Raw genomic sequence first — 20,667 nt, forward strand, 5'->3', positions numbered from 1 at the left:
GAGCATTGTTACAAAAGGTCCTAATTCAACTTTCGTTGAAGTTAATGGACACATTTCCACTGATTTAAATGGGTGTTGAAACAAACCTTTGGTAATTTGTTCCTTGAGGTGCCTGAAAACCAGTCATCCCAAAATCAGTGTCCAAAAAATTAAGTGACCTAAGCTATAATTTCCCTCACCCCATTCTTCAGTTCTCTCCCTTCTCATCTACAGTACAGTCTCTCTAAGATGGCTGGAGGGGTAATTTTCCTGATGAATAGCACAGATGAGTTCTGCTTTCCTTTAATTATGAACAACTCCGGCTGTTTTCCATAGAGGCTTTATAGAGTTGTGCAGTGGTTTAGGTTTAGGTTGTTAGTTCATGTCACCACAACAAAAAAATCCTTTTTGCAACCCATTGTGTCTCTCAAGGCTCTTATGGTCTGATCCAGCTACAGCTGAAACTTTATCGAAAGACTCCCATTAATGTCAACAGGACTTGGGTCAGCCCTTTATTTCTATTTATAGTGCTATATTTACAACACAAGATCCAAAACAAACTAGTCTGTCTTGCCAGAAATCAAACAGAAAAAAGTCTCAGCCTGGGCTACTGCCTCTGGGCCCAATCCTGCAAACCTTTATGCACCAAGGCGTACCATCAAGTATTCACCTTTTGACTGACAGTTTCTAACTTATTAAATCTGAAATGTGTTTAATTTGATATTTATACTATAGATTGTAAGAGCTGTGAAGAAGATGGCAAAAAATTACAAGGGAGAAAAAGATTTTGAATAGCAAATGTGGTATCCTGGGTAGATCAAAAGGACTACTCAGCCACAAAGAGATTAGCAGAGGATTGTAAAGTGAGCTCCCCTGGTTGCACACCTCCAGTAATGGAGATGCTACCTAAGAAGAAGAAGAAATCAAAGTCTATTCTTGGGGTAAACATTCTGCAGAGTAGGCTGAATTTAGCCATGTGACTGATTAATGCTAACATTGTAGGGTGAACAGCTGAATGCTTACCTCATTGCATTAAGCTGAATAAGGAGTGACATCAGTGAATGTTATGTGTGCTGAATCGTGCAATACCATAAGCACAGCAGTCTGTGCAGGGGCATAAGCACCTCTGAAACTCCCCAAATTCTTATTCTTTCTTATCTCATTGCAGTTGTTCTTCCTCTTCTCCTCTGTTTTACCTGCTTCTGAAGTTTTACTTGATTGTGAATTCACTTATTGAAGTTTCATGATGCCATAGTTACAGAGTGTAAAAATATTTTGGTTCTGTGAGTGACTGGTAGTGATTGTGTAATGGTTTGTGTCCTTTTAATCTGGTACCACTATTTTGGATGGCATATCACACCTACTACAGTCTCCTCCAATGGTTGAGCCAGTGGAATTATTCTTTTAATTTAATAGTTAGAAGCCCAGGTTTTTGTAGTCAGGAGCAAGGGCTTACCTCCTTGGTCACGATGTCATCCAAACTGCAAAATATCTCTCTTCCTTTTCAACTCTTCCCAATTCCTTTGTGCTTTTTTGACATTTTCCTCTCATTGTGTTGGGGCTTTTCAACCTATTAGCAACGGGGGGCGGGAGCCAGGAATTTCTACTTAGGAGGGCTATGGTGGTTCAGCAACTGGAAAACTGGGAATGAGGTTGTTTGCTGGAGAGGTTGTAGTAAGGCTGGCAACTTGAGGAGTCAGGTTACTTGTCAGAGATGGGCACTTGGTCAGGTTGCTCCCGAGAGGACAGGGTGTGAAATATTCATGAATCCCATGACTGTAGTATTTCACACTTCTTCACAAATCCATGAATATAGAGATGTTGAACTGTTACTGCTTAGGTTCTTAGTCATTATTTCTACTCTTTTTGCATACAGTTGGTGGGCTGGCAACAATGTTAGTTGCATATGTAGCTGTGAAACATTGCAATGGTTCAGCAGAATAGAACTGGCAAAATACAGGTAGTGACAAACAGCAATCATCATAATTCCAGATGTGAACTGGGTGCTTAGGATAGTGAGGCATTTGGTAAGTCTTTTGAAGTAGCCAAGATTTGTCATGGTGGTGAGAGGTACAAGGAGTCTGGCAGAAGATAACAGAATTAAGGCTCCTATTACCCCTCCCCTGTAGTTTTGTATCCCTTGAAGTCTTTCTGGGGTCTCATCAAAGCAAGTCATCTCAGACAGCAGACTATGATTTCCGATTTGATTAATAAGTCTCTCTCTGTGTGTAGATAGATGTAGCATGTGTTAAAAATTAGTGGCCGCTTCAGATTCCACAGCAAGGTTCCAGGGCACTGAAATGATTTTTCCATAACGCTGCTGCTGTAAGGTTTGAGCGGCTGCAGATTCTTTCCTGTTGACGTTTCCCCCCAGCCTTGGCAAAGCTGCCGAGCAGACCGCTCTCCTGTTACCAGTCCCAACCTGCCCCCTCCCCGTGCTGCCCCTGCCGCCCAGTCCCGCCTGCTCCCCTCTCTCCAGCAGGTGCCCACGCTGCACCTCCCCACTCGCATCCAGTCCCCGACCCACCTCCGCCTGCCGGCATCTCCCGCTGGCCCCCGCCCGCGCCCCAACCAAGCCCCCCGTCCGGACTCCGGATTGGCCCGCGCGCTGCTCCAATGGCGGCGGCGAGGGAGGGGGCTGCGCGCGGGGGGCGGCGGGGCCGCGGCCGGGGGAGGGACTAGAACTTTCCGCCGCGGCCGGGCCGGACGTTCCCCCGCAGCAGCCCCAGCCAGGAGCCGCGAGCAGAGCGCAGGGAGCGGCCACCTCCCGCCGGGAACACGGACCCACCGCAGCCGCCATGACTCACTTCAACAAGGGCCCCTCGTACGGGCTCTCCGCCGAGGTCAAGAACAAGGTAGGGGGCGGTGGGGCCGGGCGCCCCCCAGCGGGCAGGGGCGGGTTCCTCGCTCCCCGCCGGGCTCTTCCCGCGCGGGGCAGGATCCCTCATTGTCTCCCCGGCCCGGCCTCATCCCTCGCTGCGCCTGCTCTGCCCGCCTGTGGTGGGGGCCGTGATCGCCGCCCATCGCTCCCTCCGCCCGGGTAGGGCGCGGGGCAGCAGTCGCCGCCCGGAGCAGGGCTCCCTCCGCGGAGCCGGGTGCGGCGCGCCAGACAAAGGAGGACGAGACTCCCTTACCGGCCAGGCAGCCAGAGGGGTGCGCCCGCCCCGGGCTCTCGCTCGGGGGGTGGGCGGGCAGGAGCAGGCTGGTGCGGGTGCCCCTCTGGTCTGCGCTCCGCGAGGCCGTGGCCCGCCCCGTCGCGGAGGTGGGGAGAGCGAGGGATGCTGCGGGTTACGTGGCTGGGGTCTGGCTCCTTGCTGGTGTTTGTGGCGTGTGTGAGGTGCGCCTCGGGCAGCCCCCTGCCAGCCGAGCAGTGTTTAATGTGTCATGAAGGAGCCTGGGCTCATGCGGTTAGGTACCCGGGCTTAAGCAATTTTGTTTACTTTCACAACTGATGCGACGAGCCCAGGGGTAGCCGGGGCCATGAACTGCTGAGCCTAGAGGTGCCAGGGCTCAATCCTGGCAAGCCCTGGCACAAGTTAAGGACTTGACAAAATGCCTGACTCTGCCTGACCACTCAGGGCATATTCGTCTAGTCAGTAAAAGTCGCTGTCACACTGAGGAGTAGGGTGTTTTCAAAGTTAATGTGTCCTCCTAGAGTTTCCTAGGAGCAGCAGACTTGTGTAGTATGTATCTGTTTGTATCAATGTGTAATATGCCAGAGCCATCCTTCTCCGCCAACATTGCGACTCATTGCTTTTACCTGGCTGCATCACTGCTAGTGCCCCCCACCACATCCACGCTTATCCCTTCATTTACCACTATATCTACCTCTCCGCCCCATCCCCCAATAGGGCCTTTCCGCTCTTGCATATACTCTCCCTCCCCTATCTGTCTAGTCTGCAACTTTCTGAGGGGATGAAATTTCTGATTCACCTTTGTAACTTTTAGGGTTTTAACTCTCTTCATTAGATTTGCATACAAACAGACAGTATGAAAGGTGGTGGAGGAGCAGCTGGGTGGTATTTGTCTCCATGTTAATTAGTGAACCCTTTCGTCTGGGAAACGGATGAGAAATCCCCTCTCCTCCCAATAATTCCAGCCCAAAGCTCTGATACATTCCAATCATATTACATCATGGGGTACTGAGGAGAGACCAGCCAGTGGTGGGGGCGCTGTGCACAGAATGCTCATTGTCTCCTCTGCTGCTCCAGCCAAAAGGGAGTGGGTAGAAGAGACGCACAAAGGAGGACTAGGGAGGGTGAGGCTGCAGCAGCTACTGCTGCTGGGGTTTTAGTTTCCATTACTCTCCTGGGAAAGTAAAGCATTTCAGGATTGCCACCATCACATTCATCTCATTGCCTAGTGCAAAAAGGCATGCTCCAGTGGTAGCTAAGCCACAATAAAATATGTTCCTATAGTAGTACAATCATGGCAGAGACACATGGTACAGATAATATTAATTCAGCAATTGCTTCTCCTTTTGATAGTGATTTTAATCTGTTTACCAAATGTGTGTGAAACTACCTCCCAAAGTACCTATGCTTTGATATTAAAACAGTTCTAACATTACTAGCATGGCTACTTCTATACATCCTTAGACCTCTGAGCAGCGTTTCACTGGTCGTCTTCTGTTATTTTTGATTTGGTTGTTCTCTCTTTTCCATTATTCTGCTCTGTGAAAGATGCTTTTATTAGTATTCCATTAAATCAAATCTTAAATGATAGTATTCAGAGCTGAGCAGTTGTTTTGGCACAGGCAAACATCTTTTCAACACAAAGTACACTACTAACACAACAACCATGTTGTTTATTCATAACTGGTTGTTTCACTTGTTTGTAAAGTGCCAAATCCAGCCATCAGACTTGACTTAAATTCTAATACGCTGTTTCATACCGATTTATAGTCTAGTGGAATCATTGGGTGCATGTTTATTTTACACATAAGACTAGCCCAAAAATACATAGCGGATTTTACAAAATATCCAAAATATAATTTTCTTCCTTGATAGCTATTGACTTTCTAACATAATTGTGTTTAGTTACAAACCTTGGGGAATCTGGCTAAGCAGATGCCTATTTCAAGGAGTTTCTTTTAGATTTCTAGAGTTGTGTTTGTCCTGTAAGGTTAGGGTAAAATGTGTAAAACATTTGAGCATGTTAATTAGAAGAAGTAATGCCTTTCTGTCTGATTAAGGTTCTTGGCTGTTAAAAGAGAAATCATTTTACAAGTTGTGAGTTATGTACATGGAGTAGTAAAGAAGCTTTGTGTTCGTTCTTCCACTTATTGTCATCAACTTCCTTAAACTAGTGGGCCCTATGAATGTCAGACTGCAGTCCATAATACTAAAATAGTAAATAAAACTGTGGAACCCATTTCCATAGAGACTTAAATGTTTCACCTTGCTGAGTCCTTGTTATCTGAGTAACGAATTGGTTTCTCTGCTTTCTTCAATAAGATTGTCTTTCCAAAAAGATTCCCTCCATATGCAACTTAACGGTTGATTTCTATTCTGGCTTGTGGCTTCACCCAGCAACGTCTATCAACTCAACACCAACAGAAAGGATTTTAGAATGGAGTTAATTTCTCCTTTTTGTAGCACTGGGCATCTGTTCTCAGAATTTTGTCCTTAATGCAGAGTTCAAACACGAGATATTATAGTGCAGCCAGTCTTACAGCTTCTTTCCTAAGAGGAATCTTATGTGTGTGAAGTACAGTAGAACCTCAGAGTTATGAACATGAGAGTTAGGAACTGACTAGTCAAGCACACACCTCCTTTGGAACCAGAAGTATGCAATCAGGCAACAGCAGTGGCAGAGACCTTCCCCCTCTCCCCCCAGAAGCAAATACAGAACCATACTGTTAAACATAAACTACTAAAAAGTAAAGAGCCGCATTTTTCTTCTGCATAGTGAAGTTTCAAAGCTGTGTTAAGTCAATGTTCAGTTGTAAACTTTTGAAAGAACAACCATAACGTTTTGTTCAGAGTTAAACATTCCACAGTTATTCATAACTTCCATTTCTGAGGGGTTCATAACTCTGAGGTTCTGTTGTAGGTCTTCCCTTCATGTAGAGTTCCAGAAGACCAGGAAGAAATGGCTCCTACTAAGGTCCAGATGGTCCTTTCCTAAAACTTCTTGTGTTTTGAGAATGAGCTTTGTTCATCAGTTGTTTGATTCATCCTTTTTACTTTAGTGACCCAGTATTGTCGCACCTTTCCAGTCATGCTTTCTAAAAATATTCATGCACATGGCAAACATTCTTTTTCCTTAAATTTTGATACTAGTCTTGTTTTGATGGTTTTCTGAGCTGGGTAGAGAAGTCTCTTGATTTGGCTTTAGTATTTTATTTGGCATTGTAACAGTTTTAAAAGATATTTGTTACTGTTCTGTTTGTAAGATTTTTTTTAATACAGTCTTGGTGCTCCAAAAGCATTATTTGATTGTCTTTTTTTAAGTGTAATTTGGAGCTTCAGAAGCTCCATCTACTTTCTGCATTACTAAGCTCTAATTCCATATTTACTCTGAGAGAACTTGTCTTTTCCCTTTTGTTCCTAACCTCTTAGGCAAAGCACCTCACTAATAATGACTCTTTTATGGAACACATTCCTCCCCTCATTCAAACAGATATCTTTATAATTGGTGGTAGCAGAGATATTCAGAGGTCTTGTCTACACAAGAAAATTGTATGGAGTTAGTTAAATCCATGCAACCCTCTTGTGTGGATGCTTTTGTTTCAATTTACAAGTATCTTCTCTCAAGTTAGCTTAAGTTGATTACTTACTGACTTTAGTTAAACTAATAGAAAGTACTCTAAGCAAAATGAGTGCACATATAAGGGACTATAAATCACTTTATCAATTTAAATCTATTTACAACTTTGTGTAGGTAAGGTCTCAGAACAAAGATTGATTCCATATTTTGTTTCCTTCAAAAGACTGGACAGAGTATTTCTGTGGTATCAGTAATGAAGTGGGGGCCAAATAAAACTATCCTCAGTCAAGATACAGACTTTGCCTGACATTTTACTTACCCCTCAGTGTACTATTACAAATGAAATGGTTTGCAGTTGGCAGGAGTCTGTGCTTCCACCTTGTGCAAAACATAAGGTGCCAGATAGCGTAGGGGGAAAGGGAGGAATTATTTTCTTGCTGGACCAGGGTCATGTACCTATCTCTTTCAAATCTCTCCTCCCCTCTCCCCCCGCTTCAACAAAAAAGCAAGCCTCTTCCCCATCCTCAGTATCCAAAAGGCATGAGATCTCTGGGTGTATGGGCATTTACTAATCTAAGTTTTTAGGATGTTTTGACAGACCCCAGCAAATGCCATTATCCAGATGCTATATCTGCTGCTCCTTTCTGCTGGGGGTTGTGGGTTTTTATACTTTTAGACTGTCTAATTTTTCCCACAACCGAGAAAGGAAGAATAGACACAAAGGGAGCGTGTTGAACTTATTAGGGGGAGTGTGTGTAAATTTGGCATGATATTGTGTTCCCTATGTCTTACTGCAGGGGTGGGCCAACTTTTTGGCCCGAGGGCTGCATCTGGGTATAGAAATTGTATGGCGGGCCATGAATGCTCACAAACTTTGGGGTTGGGGTGCAGGAGGGGGTGAGGAGTCTGTGGGGGAGGGGAGGGGCTCTGAGGTGTGGCCAGAAATGAGGAGTTCAGGCTGTGGGAGGGAGCCGTGGGCTGGGACAGGTTATTCGGGTGCAGGGGCCAGGGGAGGAGGTGAGGGCTCTGGCTGGGAGTGCAGTCTCTGTGATGGGACTGGGGATGAGGGGTTGGGGGTGCAGGAGGGTTCTCTGGGCTGGGACCAAAGGGTTAGGAGGGGGATCGGGGCTGGGGCAGGAGGTTGGGGCACAGAAGGGGGTCGGGGTGCAGGCTCTGGGTGGTGGTTACCTCAAGCAGTTCCCAGAAGCAGTGGCATGTTCCTCCTCCGGCTCCTACGCAGAGGCGCGGCTGGGCAGCTCTGTACGCTGCCCCGTCCGCAGGTGCCACCCCTGCAGCTCCCATTGGCCCTGGTTCCCAGCCAATGGGAGCTGCGGGGGCAGCACACAGAGCCCGCTGGCTGCCCCTACTTGTAGGAGCCGGAAGGAGGACATGCCGCTGCTCCCAGGAGTCATGCAGAGCCATGGCACATGCGGAGCGGGGCAAGTCCCCGACTCCACTCCCTGGCTGGAGTGCCGGAACAGGACAGGCCTCCACTCCTGCTAGCCGGTAGGAGCTTGAGGGCCAGATTAAAATGTCATATGGTCCCCGGGCCGTATTTTGCCCAATCCTGTCTTGCTGCCACTTTCCATACTTTGCTTGGCAAAAACCATCAGTTCCAGCAGGAAATTGACACATGGGTCTTTCTGACCCATGTGAACGATACTAAGCTTCAGTTATCCTCTCTGCAGCTGTGACCTTGAAAGGGCAAGTGCAAGGATGCAGGGGTGTGTGTGAATTGTTTTAATTTTAAGTTAGAGATTGGTAGCTAAAAGAAGCTTGGAAATAAAAAATCTTCTCCATTTTGAAAGTGTGCAGGAGTGGAACATTGCCTCTGCCTCTCTCCCAAGGAGAAAACTTGAAGGAGTTTAAGTGAAAATTTGGGCTGAATAATGCCAAGACGTTTGACTTTGTTTCTCCTGCAACAGCTGATAGAGAATTTTTTAGGTTGTGATGTCTTCAGTTATTGTAGGGAAAACACAACCTTGAATTCAGTTCTTTGCCCACAAGTGATCTTTTTCTGAATATTTAAACTTACAATTTTTATTTTTGTTACCTACTTAGGAGTTTCTTTTTGAAGCTTTAGGGTTAGTGATTTAGGAGTGGGTTAGAGTCTTGGGTGCCTCCAGCTGGACTGGTTGGCCCTCTTTCCTCTCCCTCACCTTCACCGAAACTCAAATATCGTTGCTCTACTTATTTAAAAGATAAAATATATGCTTTTGTATATCTTTTTCCTTCTCCTCCCACACTATATATACTTCTGCTTCCATGTTCTGTTTCAGTTGCCTTGCCTAATGTTCTTATAGCAACAGAGGATTGCATATGTGCTGCTGCACACAGTACATCTCTAGTAGCATCACCTAGAGGAGTGTAATGAAAATGAATAGCATGTAGGTTTGAGGCCTAGTCTTCACTAGTGGGGGGGATCGATCTAAGTTATACAACTTCAGCTACTTGAGTAACATAGCTGAAGTCAACATATTTAGATCTACTTAGTGTCTTCACTGCGAGAAGTTGACTGACGCTCCCCTGTTGACTCCGGCTACGCTTCTCGCTCCGGTGGAGTACCGGAGTCGACAGGAGAGCGCTCAGTGGTTGATTTATCATGTCTTCCCTAGACGCGATAAATCAACCCCCGCTGGATTGATCACTCCGGAGGTAAATGTAGACATGCCCTCACTGTGCTCATATTGTTGTCTCTCTGGATGAGTGTGTGCAAAGGCATAGGAGATCTTCTGCAGAGGTGATCTAAAAATGTAGGATTTCTGCAGTCTAGTTTGTCCCTCCATTGTGTGAGGTAAATGCGTATGTTAACACCTATAAAACATGCAAACGATCTGAATATCTTAATTACAATGTTAAAATTCAAACATTTTCAGTTTGAATTATAGACCAAGTCTTTTTGTTTCCTTTGTATGGAGAATAAATTAAATCTGCCATCATAGTAGAACTCTTTGTAAAAGAGATTACAAATTGAGTGCAATATTCCTTTATAAAACCCAAAGATATTTCAGAGTATGTAGTGATGTGATGTTCTTATGATCAAATAACTGGAATCAAGTCTCATTATTGTCATCTGACAGTAGCTTTTTAAATGGATAAACATTTACTAGTTACTCACAATCAAACTGATGTTTAATACTAAAAAAATTACTCCTTGTCTCAATTCTGTAGTTTCATAGTTCCTTGGGAAACAAACTCTCTGGATCCATGTGTGAAAGGAATTGAAATACTTAAACTCCAAACTTTTTGGTAATAGGGCATTACGGTGGAAATAATTCTGTGGCTGTAAAGTATCTTTGTGATTTGTTAGGTGACTTCTCTAAATCTAATATTCGTATCTATTAATGGTGTGTCTCTATTTTGTCCCTAATATTTGTATCTATTAATCGTAAGTGTCTCTATATTGTCCCTATTAGCAGTTAACTCCTAAGCATTCTCTGCATTAACTGATACATAGGGATTATGGAATATTGACCAGAGCATTTTTATTCACTTTAGTGGAAGTGTAGCAGTGTGCAATATTTGAGTGCAGTGAAGGAGTGATGCAGAATTATAAGCATATTCTTGGAGAGAATGATTCAGCAAGAAACAGGTTACAAAATGTAGATATCGTGGTCGTATAGTGACTCCATAGTTAAGTTTGCATTCTATTAATGCAGTTAGCTGACACTGTCCAAAGTATGTGCACTAATTATATACATTTATATCACTAATGTTAAAAGTTCGTGTATATTTTCTGACTTGACGTTAAGGTGAATTTCCACAGGTCCATGTAGCTAAACAAATGAATTGTCAGAGTAATGTAGCTTACATAGAATATCCTAACTAGTCACTTTCACTCTTTCTATTCTTAGGCTGTGTACACACTACAGCTTAGGTTGGTATAAGTTACATCGCTCAGGGGTGTGAATAACCCACCCCTCTGAGTGATGTAAGCTACACTGACCTAAGCGCTGGTATAGACAGTTCTATGTTGGTGGGAGAGCTTCTCCTTTTGACTTAATTACTCCAGCCCCCTCAAGCAGTTGTAGCCAAGTAAACGAGAGAGCTCATTTCTGTTGGCTTAGAGCAGGGGTAGTAAAAGTTTTATTGGAAATTGGGGATGATTTAGAACAGTAGGTCTCAATCAGGGATATGGATACTCATGGGAGTATCCAGAGGTCTTCCAGGGGATACATCAATTCATCTGCATATTTGCCTAGTTTTACCACAGGCTACATAAAAATCACTAGTTAAGTCAGTACAAACTAAAATTTCATACAGATGACTTGTTTATACTGCTCTATATACTGTACACTGAAATGTAAGTCCAATATTTATATTCCAGTTGATTTATTTTATAATTATATATGTTAAAAGTGAGAATGTAAGCAATTTTTCAGTAATAGTGCACTGGACACCTCCCCCTGCACAGCAAGCAGGAGGCTCCCAGGAGCAGCTCCAAGGCAGAGGGCAGGAGCAGCGCACAGCAGTGTGGGGAGGACAGCTGAGCTGCCCGGCAATTGAAAGCCTGCTGGGCGGCTGCCACACAGGGAATTTAGGGGAGCTGGGAGCTGATACGGGGGCTGCCGGTCCACCCTGGTTCCAAGCCCCCACCAGCTAGCTCCAACGGGCTGCTTTTTCTGCAAGCAGTGGACAAAGCAGGTGACTGCCAAACCATGTTATAAAGGAGCATTGCACAACTTTAAAACGAGCATGTTCTCTTAATTGATCAGCAATGTAACAACGTTAACCAGGACGACTTTAAGTGAGGAGTTATTGTATTGCTCAGAATGATGGGAAGTGATATCAGTGGCCTATCCATTGTCAAGTTTTGCATAGGCAGCACAGCAAAGGAGAGTTTTTAATTGTAACGTCAACCTTTGCTCCACTCAGTTTCTAGTTTTTACTGCCCATCAGTCAGCTTTTCCTTTGTACACCGTTGTGCTTTTTCTCATGCTGCCCCTCATGTATAGGAAATTCCTGGGGAAAAAAAATGGTTCAGACACTACTTTACTCCCCTTCAAATACTTCCTTAAAACTCACTTCTGCCCACTATGCTTACAGAAATCTTCCTGCTGACTACAACTTGGCAGGTGATGAGAAATGACCACTCTGTCCGCTGCCTTCCTTTATCTTAATCAACTACTACTACCTCCCCTGTTCCTGCCATGCCATTTCATTTCACCCTTCACTTTACCACCATTAGAAAGAACCTCACATTGGCATGATTTCATTAGTTACATGTTTTGTCAATCTCCACCATGTTCCTTTGCATGGATATCTCTGACTCCAACCCATTGTCTATCCTTGTCTTTTTTAGATGTTCCAGAGAACTTACCAGATGGCCACTTTTTGCTGGCTACTGTCTAAATACAATGGGACCCCAATTCTGAATGCCTTTGGGTACTCCTATAAATGTTTAATACTAGAATGTTAATATATGAACCAGACCTACTATAAAGTACTGAGCCAGTTGTAGCAAAAGCTGGTTGGCGTTCAGAGTTGATGACCCATATTTGTGATTACACTCATGTTGTGACACCCTACTGTCTGGCCAGAGCAATGTAGCAATGTTTGTGCTGAGCCAAAGACTAATCTCATTTGAAATGAAATAAATAGGAACTTCACAGATTTGAAGAGTACAAAGAGCCTTATTAGTATCACACCCTACATTAATTAATAGAATTATCAAACAATTCCTGAAATTGTTGAGGGACACTTGAGTTGGACATAGTAAAAATGGTGACTGTAAAGTTCTTAAGGTTGCCAGTATAGGACAGACAATCAGAATTAAGTTTCTAAACAGTTTGATTTTTCCCAGAAAGATTCAGCCAATCATTGAATAAACCACAGTTTTGGTGTCATGAGGTTTCCTTAATTAAAAAAAAGTCTCTTGAAGAACTGACCGTTTTGAACTCCTATGGACTCTGATTTGAAATATTGAACTCCTTACTCCTTTAGATGACCAATATGTACTTAAGTTTTAACAAAATAATTACTCGTCCAATAAAAGAAATGTAATGTTTATTGCAATAACTTAACTATTCATTTGACTAGTCCCTCAAAGTCTTTACTGAAACTGTCAGTAATGGAAGAATATGAAGCTTGCTGAGGTCATCATCCAATAATCTAGTAACGTACAGAAAAGTTAACTGCATGCACTTATTGTATGCATCATAAGACTGTTTGAATTAAGAATGCGGGAAAGACAATTTGCCTGAGTCTTGGTTGAACCAAGCTGAGGACGTGGGATTGGGGGTCTCTGAATTAAACAGGTGTAACTTGCATTTCAGTAATGATTGCTTGCTAAAATGTACAGCTGAAGTTGTTTTGAATGCAATGTCAGTGTGATTTTATTTTGAAATTTTAGAGAAAATTTTGCTACATTCTTGATGCCATATCAATACCATAAGGGGATGACTAAATCATTCATTGTTTCATGCCAGTGAAGTTTCAGTGAATTTGATTTTCTCTCACCTTTATCTGTGAGCATCTTAAGTCAAAAGACATCTCTTAATTTTTTAGAGTAACCTGCCTTTGAATATAAAGGATAGAAGCGTTTCTATATTCAGAACTGTTAGCTTCTGTAGCTATGTAATGCCGTATACAGAGTGCATCTAACATATCCTTTTAAGGAAAATTTTTTAGAGAGATTCCTATCCCCTATGGAACTGTACAGGAAAGGCTTCCAATAAAACAGGCTGGAGGCCAGGACACGTAGGGCAATTTGAAACAGATTTTTTCTAAGTGAGATCATGTGAAAAATCACTTTCTTCCCTTTAAAACCTTTTTGCTAAAAAATACTTTACAAGTAGTTCATTCTAAACACTGTACACTGTTCTGCCTCAACCCGACGTCATGTGTAACTGTTTGAGACTATAAATTCACTTTTGGAGTTTTGATTTTTTTTAACAGTATGTTTTAAGTTTGTGTTGTGTGACAATATGTTCACTGACCAAATAATCTGATGAAGTTTCTCTGCAACAAAATACATTTTTTAAATTCTATAAATATTTAAAGCTGCACTACAGTTTGTTGCAATTTCTGAAATCAATGCAGAAACCTCCTGTATAGCAGATACTAAAAACCAATAATCTTTGGTTGTTTCCACAAAAGCTCATTTTATCTCTAGCAGACATGACTGGATTTAACATTTTATAATAGATACCAAAACATAAAGGTTTTAGTTATGCTGAAGGAACTTGGCAGTAAAGAGTTTTCAAAAGAGCATTATGTTGACGAATGAGTAAATTAAACTTCAAGTATCGTATACAGATTTTAATTCCACACAGAAGATGTAGTCTGAGCATACCTGACTAAATGGCTTTTTCTTCTGTTGTGAAGATTTTGTTTTAGGAAACTTTGTATTGCAGCAGTGGTCTAGTCTAAATACAGTTAGTGAATAGGGGTGATTGTCTTCAAGAAAGTAGATATTAAAATAAGATAAAAGATCATAATGCTACTATATAAATCCGTGGTACACCCAAACCATGAATATTGCATGCAGTTCTGGTCACCCCATCTCAAAAAACCTATTAGAATTGGAAAAGGTACAGAGTAGGGCAACAAAAATGATTAAGGATGTGGAACAGCTTCTGTATGAGGCGAGTTTAAAAAGACTGGGATTTTTCAGTTTGGAAAAGAGATAACTAAGAAGGGATATGAAAGAGGTCTATAAAATTGAGAAGGATGTGGAGAACATGAATAAGGAAGTGTTATGTACTCCTTCACGTAACACAAGAACCCTGGGGTTATGCAATGAAATTAATAGGAAGCAGGTTTAAAACAAACCAAAGGAAAAAGTACTTCACATGATGCACAGTCAACCTATGGAACTCATTGCCAGGGGATGCTTGAAGGCCAAAACTATAATGGGGTTCAAAAGAATTAAATAAGTTCATGGATAGGTACATCAGTGGCTATTAGCCAAGATGGTCAGAGACTCAACCCCATGCGCTAGACTCTGATTGCCAGAAGCTGGGAGTGAACAACCAGGGGATGGGTCATTTGATGATTACCTGTTCTGTTCAGTACCTCTGAAGCACCTGGCTTTGGCCACTGTCGGAAGACAGGGTACTGGGCTAGACAGACCATTGGTCTGACCCAGTATGGCCGTTCTTAAAGTTAGAAAAAAGACTTGTATCCTGTTTCTCAATCGTACCCTTTTAAATAAAAAAGGGTACCCAAAGCACATTAGATAAAGTATAAAAACGAACATTGAAATGCAACCCTTCTGAAATAGAATGCACTTTAACAGCAGAACAGCCAGTGACATCAGGTTAGGATGAAGTAAAGAGCTGTTTTCTTGAAAGATGGGGAAATTTGGAAGGCAAAATGTAACTAATTAATGCGGCGTTTGGCCAAGATACTACCCAGCACACATTTAACCCTATAAAAGGGATCATGAAACTTTCAGAGGACAAATGACGAGGGCTTTCATTTTATACTTCATCTGAAATATGGCACTACCATGAGTGTAGTGCTTTCTACTATATTGTTTCAGAACTGTTGGGTTGAAGAGTGCCACTGCCTGCAGCATATGGGTTTTTTTGGGCTAAGCATGCCCAACCCCATAGGATTAATGAAGATGGTTTAATGTAGACCAGGGATTCTCAGACTTCATTGGACCAAGACCCCCTTCAACAACAAAAATTACTGCATGACCCCAGGAGGCGGGACTGTAGCCTAAGCCTGCCCAAGCCTGCTGCCCTGGGTGGGGATGGGCAAACCCTGAGCCTCACCAGCCTGAGCTGGGGGCCAAAGCCAAAGTCGAAGGGTTTCAGCCCCAGGCAGGAGGCCTGTAACGTAAGCCCAGCTGCCCAGGGCTGAAGCCCTTAGGCTTCAGCTTTGACCCCAGGTGGTGAGGCTTGGGCTTTGGCTTCAGCCCCAGGTGGTGGGGCTTGGGCTTCGGTTTTGGGCCCAAGAAAGTCTAAGCAAGCCTTGGCGACCTCATTAAAATGTGGTCCCAACCCACTTGAGGTCCTGATCCATAGTTTGAGAACCGCTGAAGAGACTATATACAAATAGATAGCGTCAGACTACAGATCATTGTAATATGAAATCAGTGATATGGTGAGGTGACAGTGACTGAGTTTTCATTTATTAGGTTGAAAAAGATCAGTATCAACTTTAGAATTCCTAGTGCTTTATATAAATCCATCTAGAGTAGATTCTACTTATTAACAGTAGATTCTACAGTAGACTCCACTTATTAACACCCCCTTAGTGGATGGTTAAAAGTTGCCAGTAATAGGTAGTTGCTAATAAGTAAAAAGGAGATTTGCCAGTTTGTGTCCAGGGTATGAAGCACTAGGACATGTCTTCCATGGCTGCAGCAGCGCAAACTGCTTGCGGCTGCTGCATGGCATGTCCCAGGGCTTCCTTCTAGGTTGCAGCCAGAGAAAAAATAATTGGGGCTGCCTGGTACCTCTCTCTCCCTGCACTCTGTGTTTTTATCATGTGCTGGCACAGAGGGCCTGGGCTCGGCAGCTCCCAGTGCTTCCTTCCCTAGCTGCAGCCCCGTATACCTGCTTTACAAGGGAACGGGGGATTAAAGCCAGGGATGGAAGTGCTAAGATGCATGGAGTCCTGGCTCCTGGTGCTAGCAGAGGATGCAGCCTGGAGAGCCCAGAGATACCATTCAGTCCCATGGGCCTCCAGTGCCCCCACTCCTTGTAGAAAGCCCTGGCATCAGGGTAGCAGCCCCACTCCCTGCTGCTGCCCTGCCCAGAATCTACCCTGGGGCCTGGGCTTGGCACATCCTGGTGCGTTCATCCCTGGATTTAATGCCACAGACCTACCTGTGGCCATGCTTTCCACATGGAGTGAAGGAGCCAGGGACCCAGAAAGCTGCATGGCACATAATAGAATTGCCAATAAACAGCAAACATGTTACCAATAACTAGACCAATTAACATTCTAGTCAGCTGGATAATTCCAGGCAAAATGTTTCTATTGAAGGAAAGTTAATAGGTTGCTGTTCAGTGGAATCTATTGTATAAGTAAAGACAGGGTATCAGCAAAGGAAAATAGTTTAAAATACAAGTAACTAACTGTATAGAAGTTACTTCAACTGTTTTCAGGAAATCTTTGTCCTGGGAAGCAGATGTTGGTTATTCAGAATCTGTCAGATGATGCATAATCCATTATATAAAAGGAATTATTGTCCCAAAAATTAAGTGATGAACTATAATTAATTTTACCTTACTGGTAAGAGACCCTGCTGGTGTCATTTATTTATTTATTTAAAAGTAATTTAATTTTAGATCTTCTTATGACTGTGTTAAGAGAGCTTTCCTGGATGCAGACCTAATGATGTACTGTAATGGGCAGATCCAGAATATTATCAGGCACTGGACAATGTCTTTAGGGACAACAGGGTTAAGAAAACACTTCTTTTCCATTTCCCCCTATTCTTAAACCCTACAGGGATTCACCATGGGATACAGAGGCAGAAGCAGATTCTTAAGGTGGCAGGTGAATATAGCCTCCCAAGTCTGTCAGGTGCTGAGGGAGCAGAGGGTGGAGCAAAAAGGATCATAAGGGTCTGAAGCAGCTGATGAATAAGCTTTTCTCACTCCCTGGAGAAAGGAGACTACATATCTTGGACTTGAATGGGCAACTACACTCCCACCAGGAAACTGGCTGAAGAGTGGAGAAGAGGCTTGGTTGCAGGGAATTTCTGTGTATGGAGTTGAGGGTTTTCTCCCAAAACCTGCATGGAGAGAGGGGAAAGTGTTCTAATAGGCAACATTTCTTTACTGTGTCACACCATCTCTTCTAGCTTCCTTGCAGTCCTGACCTGTGGAGAATTGCTGTGGCCCCAGCAGTTAAATTGCTCATTCCTCTATTTGGTGGACTGGTTTGTGTTTTTCTTCCCATCTTTTGGATTCTAGAAGGGGGCGTGTTCTTGACACAGACAGTGTTACAGCAGAGGACTACTAGCTGCCTGGGAGCTGCCTTGATCTGCCGTTTATGTGCAGTCATCCAGTCTTTCAAGCAGATTGTAGGGGCATGGTTTCAAGACAGGAGGTCAAATTTTAAGAACCGTGACTTGGGGTCTACTGTGCGGTTTTTCTTTTCTTTTTTTTTTTTTTAAAATGGCTATCATATGTACCTCAGTTTGCCTGCTTGATTTGTGTTCTGTGTGACTGCATGGAGTTAAATCAAAGGAGGATGTTAGAAGGAAACAAACAGGAAATGAAATTGACAGAGACAAAGCTATTGTCAGTGAGAATTTTATTCATTTGCTCCACATGTTATGTACCCTTTCGGTGAATAAATACCTGTTTTGAAGAAGGTGTGTCTGAGTCATTTTAATCAGCTGTTATCATTGGGTTCTGGATGAAAAGGGATTACAGGTGCCAAACACCATTGGGCCTGTTGTGTTGTCATGGCTGGCATATAGGAAGAGATTTGGGGAAATTCAGAAAAATGGGGATATGAGCTATGGTGAATTTGTAACCCAAATCAGGGGTTACAAGAAGAAACGATTGGGGAGTTACTGTTGGTGGTAGTTTTCTAGAAGTCAGGTGAGCACAATTTTTAAATGTACTGCTAATGTAAAGCACACAGACTCAAGGGGGCTGGTGTCTTGGACCATTTTATACTAGTAGGGCTGTCAAGCAATTAAAAATTAATCCTAATTAATCATGTGATTAATTGCACTGTTAATAAAAAATATTTAAATGGTATTCTGGATCTTTTCTGCATTTTCAGATATATTTATTTCAATTACAACACAATACAAAGTGTACAGTGCTCACTTTATATTTTTTATTACAAATATTTGCACTGTTAAAAACAAAAGAAATAGTATTTTTCAATTCACCTAATACAAGTACTGTAGTGCAATATCTTTATCATGAAATTTGAACTTACAGATGTAGAATTATGTACAAAAGAAACTGCATTCAAAAATAAAGCAATGTAAAACTACAGCCTACAAGTTCACCCAGTCCTATTTTTTGTTCAACCAATGACTCAGACAAACAAGTTTGTTTACATTTGCGGGAGATAATGCTGCCTGCTTCTTGTTTATAGTATCACCTGGAAGTCAGAACAGGCATTTGCATGGCATTGTTGTAGCGAGCATTGCAAGATATTTACATGCCACATGTGCTAAAGATTCATATGTCCCTTCATGCTTTAACCACCATTTCAGGGGACATGTGTCCATGCTGATGACAGGTTCTGCTCGATAACAGTCCAAAGCAGTGCAGAGTGATGCATGTTCATTTTCATCCTCTGAGTCAGATGCCAACAGCAGAAAGTTAATTTTCTTTTTTGATGGTTCGTGTTCTGTAGTTTCCACATTGGAGTGTTGCTCTTTTAAGACTTCTGAAAGCATGCTCCACTCCTCGACCCTCTCAAATTTTGAAGGGCACTTCAGGTTATTAAACCTTGGATCCAGTGCTGTAGCTACCTTTAGAAATCTCTCACTTGTACCTTCTTTGTGTTTTGCCACATCTGCAGTGAAAGTGTTCTTAAAATGAACAACATGTGCTGAGTCATCATCCGAGACTACTATAACATGATATATATGGCAGAATGTTAAAACAGAGCTGAAGACAAAATTCTCCCCCAAGGAGTTCAGTCACAAATTTAATTAACACATTATTTTTTTAATGAGCGTCATCAGCATGGAAGCATGTCCTCTGGAATGGTGACCTAAACATCCGTATGCCCCTTCATGTTTCGAACATCTGGCACATAAATACCTTGCAGAGCTGCCTACAAAAATCCCATGCGAACGCAGGTTCTTATTTACAATGTTACCAGAAAGTGACAAGTGGGCAGCATTATCTCCCATAAATGTCAACAAACTTGTTTGTCTTAGCGATTGGCTGAACAAGAAGTATGACTGAGTGCACTTGTAGACTCTAAAGTTTTACATTGTTTTATTTTTGAATGCAGTTTTTTGGTACATAATTCTACATTTGTAAATTCAACTTTCACGATAAAGAGATTACGCTGAAGTACTTCTATGAGGTGAGTTGAAAAAATACTTCATCATTTTTACAGTGCAAATATTTGTAATAAAAATATAAAGTGACCAGTGTACACTTTGTATTCTGTGTTGTAATTAAAATCAATATATTTGAAAATGTAGAAAAATATTTAATATATTTCAATTGGTATTAAAACTGTGATTAATTTTTTTCATCGCAGTTAAATTTTTTTAGTTAATCGTGAGTTAACTGAGCTGCAGTAGCACTTCAAAAATGTAGGCCTGGTCTACACGGGAGGGAGGGAAGGGGTGTGTCAATGTAAGATATGTAACTTCAACTACGGGAATAGCGTAGCTGAAGTCGACGTATGTTATTTTGACTTACCTCCCATCCTCATGGCACGGGATTGACGGCTGTGGCTCCCCCCCATTGACTCTGCTACCGCCACTTGCTCTGGTGGAGTTCTGGACTTGACGGGAGGGCGTTCGGGGATCGATATATCGCGTATAGATGAGATGCGATATATCAATCCCCGATAAATCGATTGCCACCCGCCAATCCGGTGGATAGTCTGGACGTACCCATAGAGGCTTCCTATGCCAGTGGGAGGGGTTCTCCTGTCCATTGGTAATCCTCCTCCTCCTAAGAATTCTTCTGTTATCTCAGTGCTGTCAACATGGGGACTTAGGTCAGTTTAATTGTACAGCTTGGGGGTGTGGAATTTTCCCAGCCAATGTAGCTAATCTGACCTGATTTTCTAGTGTGGATCAGACCTCTGTGTACAGGAGTGTTTTAGCTTTAGACTGATTCTGAATGTTTTCTATCAACATATTGAAACATTTCTGTTTTTTTTAGTAAAAGAAGTGTTCTTGAACTGTAGCTTGCTTCACTTTATGGTTGCTATTTTTTTTTGTAAAATACCATTTTTTTCTTGTTGGTTTTAATCAGAGGTCAAAGGGGGTTGTTACAAGGTGACTCTGACATGAGTGCCCTGTAGCCAACCTCAGTAGCACAGGTATTACTTATTTCAGTTTTCCCTTCATCT

At 42.6% G+C, this 20,667-nt stretch overlaps 1 protein-coding gene across 1 annotated transcript in view; it reads left to right on the top strand.

Moving 5' to 3' along the window:
• Positions 1-2,654: 2,654 nt before the first annotated feature.
• Positions 2,655-20,667, top strand: part of CNN3 (calponin 3) — a 42,676-nt gene continuing 24,663 nt past the window's right edge. Inside the window, exon 1 of the mRNA XM_050960980.1 lies at positions 2,655-2,834. Coding sequence (XP_050816937.1) covers positions 2,778-2,834 — 57 coding nt within the window. The 5' untranslated portion in view covers positions 2,655-2,777. The remainder of the gene's footprint in view (positions 2,835-20,667) is intronic.

Source organism: Gopherus flavomarginatus, chromosome 7, assembly GCF_025201925.1.
Source record: "Gopherus flavomarginatus isolate rGopFla2 chromosome 7, rGopFla2.mat.asm, whole genome shotgun sequence".
In the NCBI taxonomy this organism is placed as follows: domain Eukaryota; kingdom Metazoa; phylum Chordata; order Testudines; family Testudinidae; genus Gopherus; species Gopherus flavomarginatus.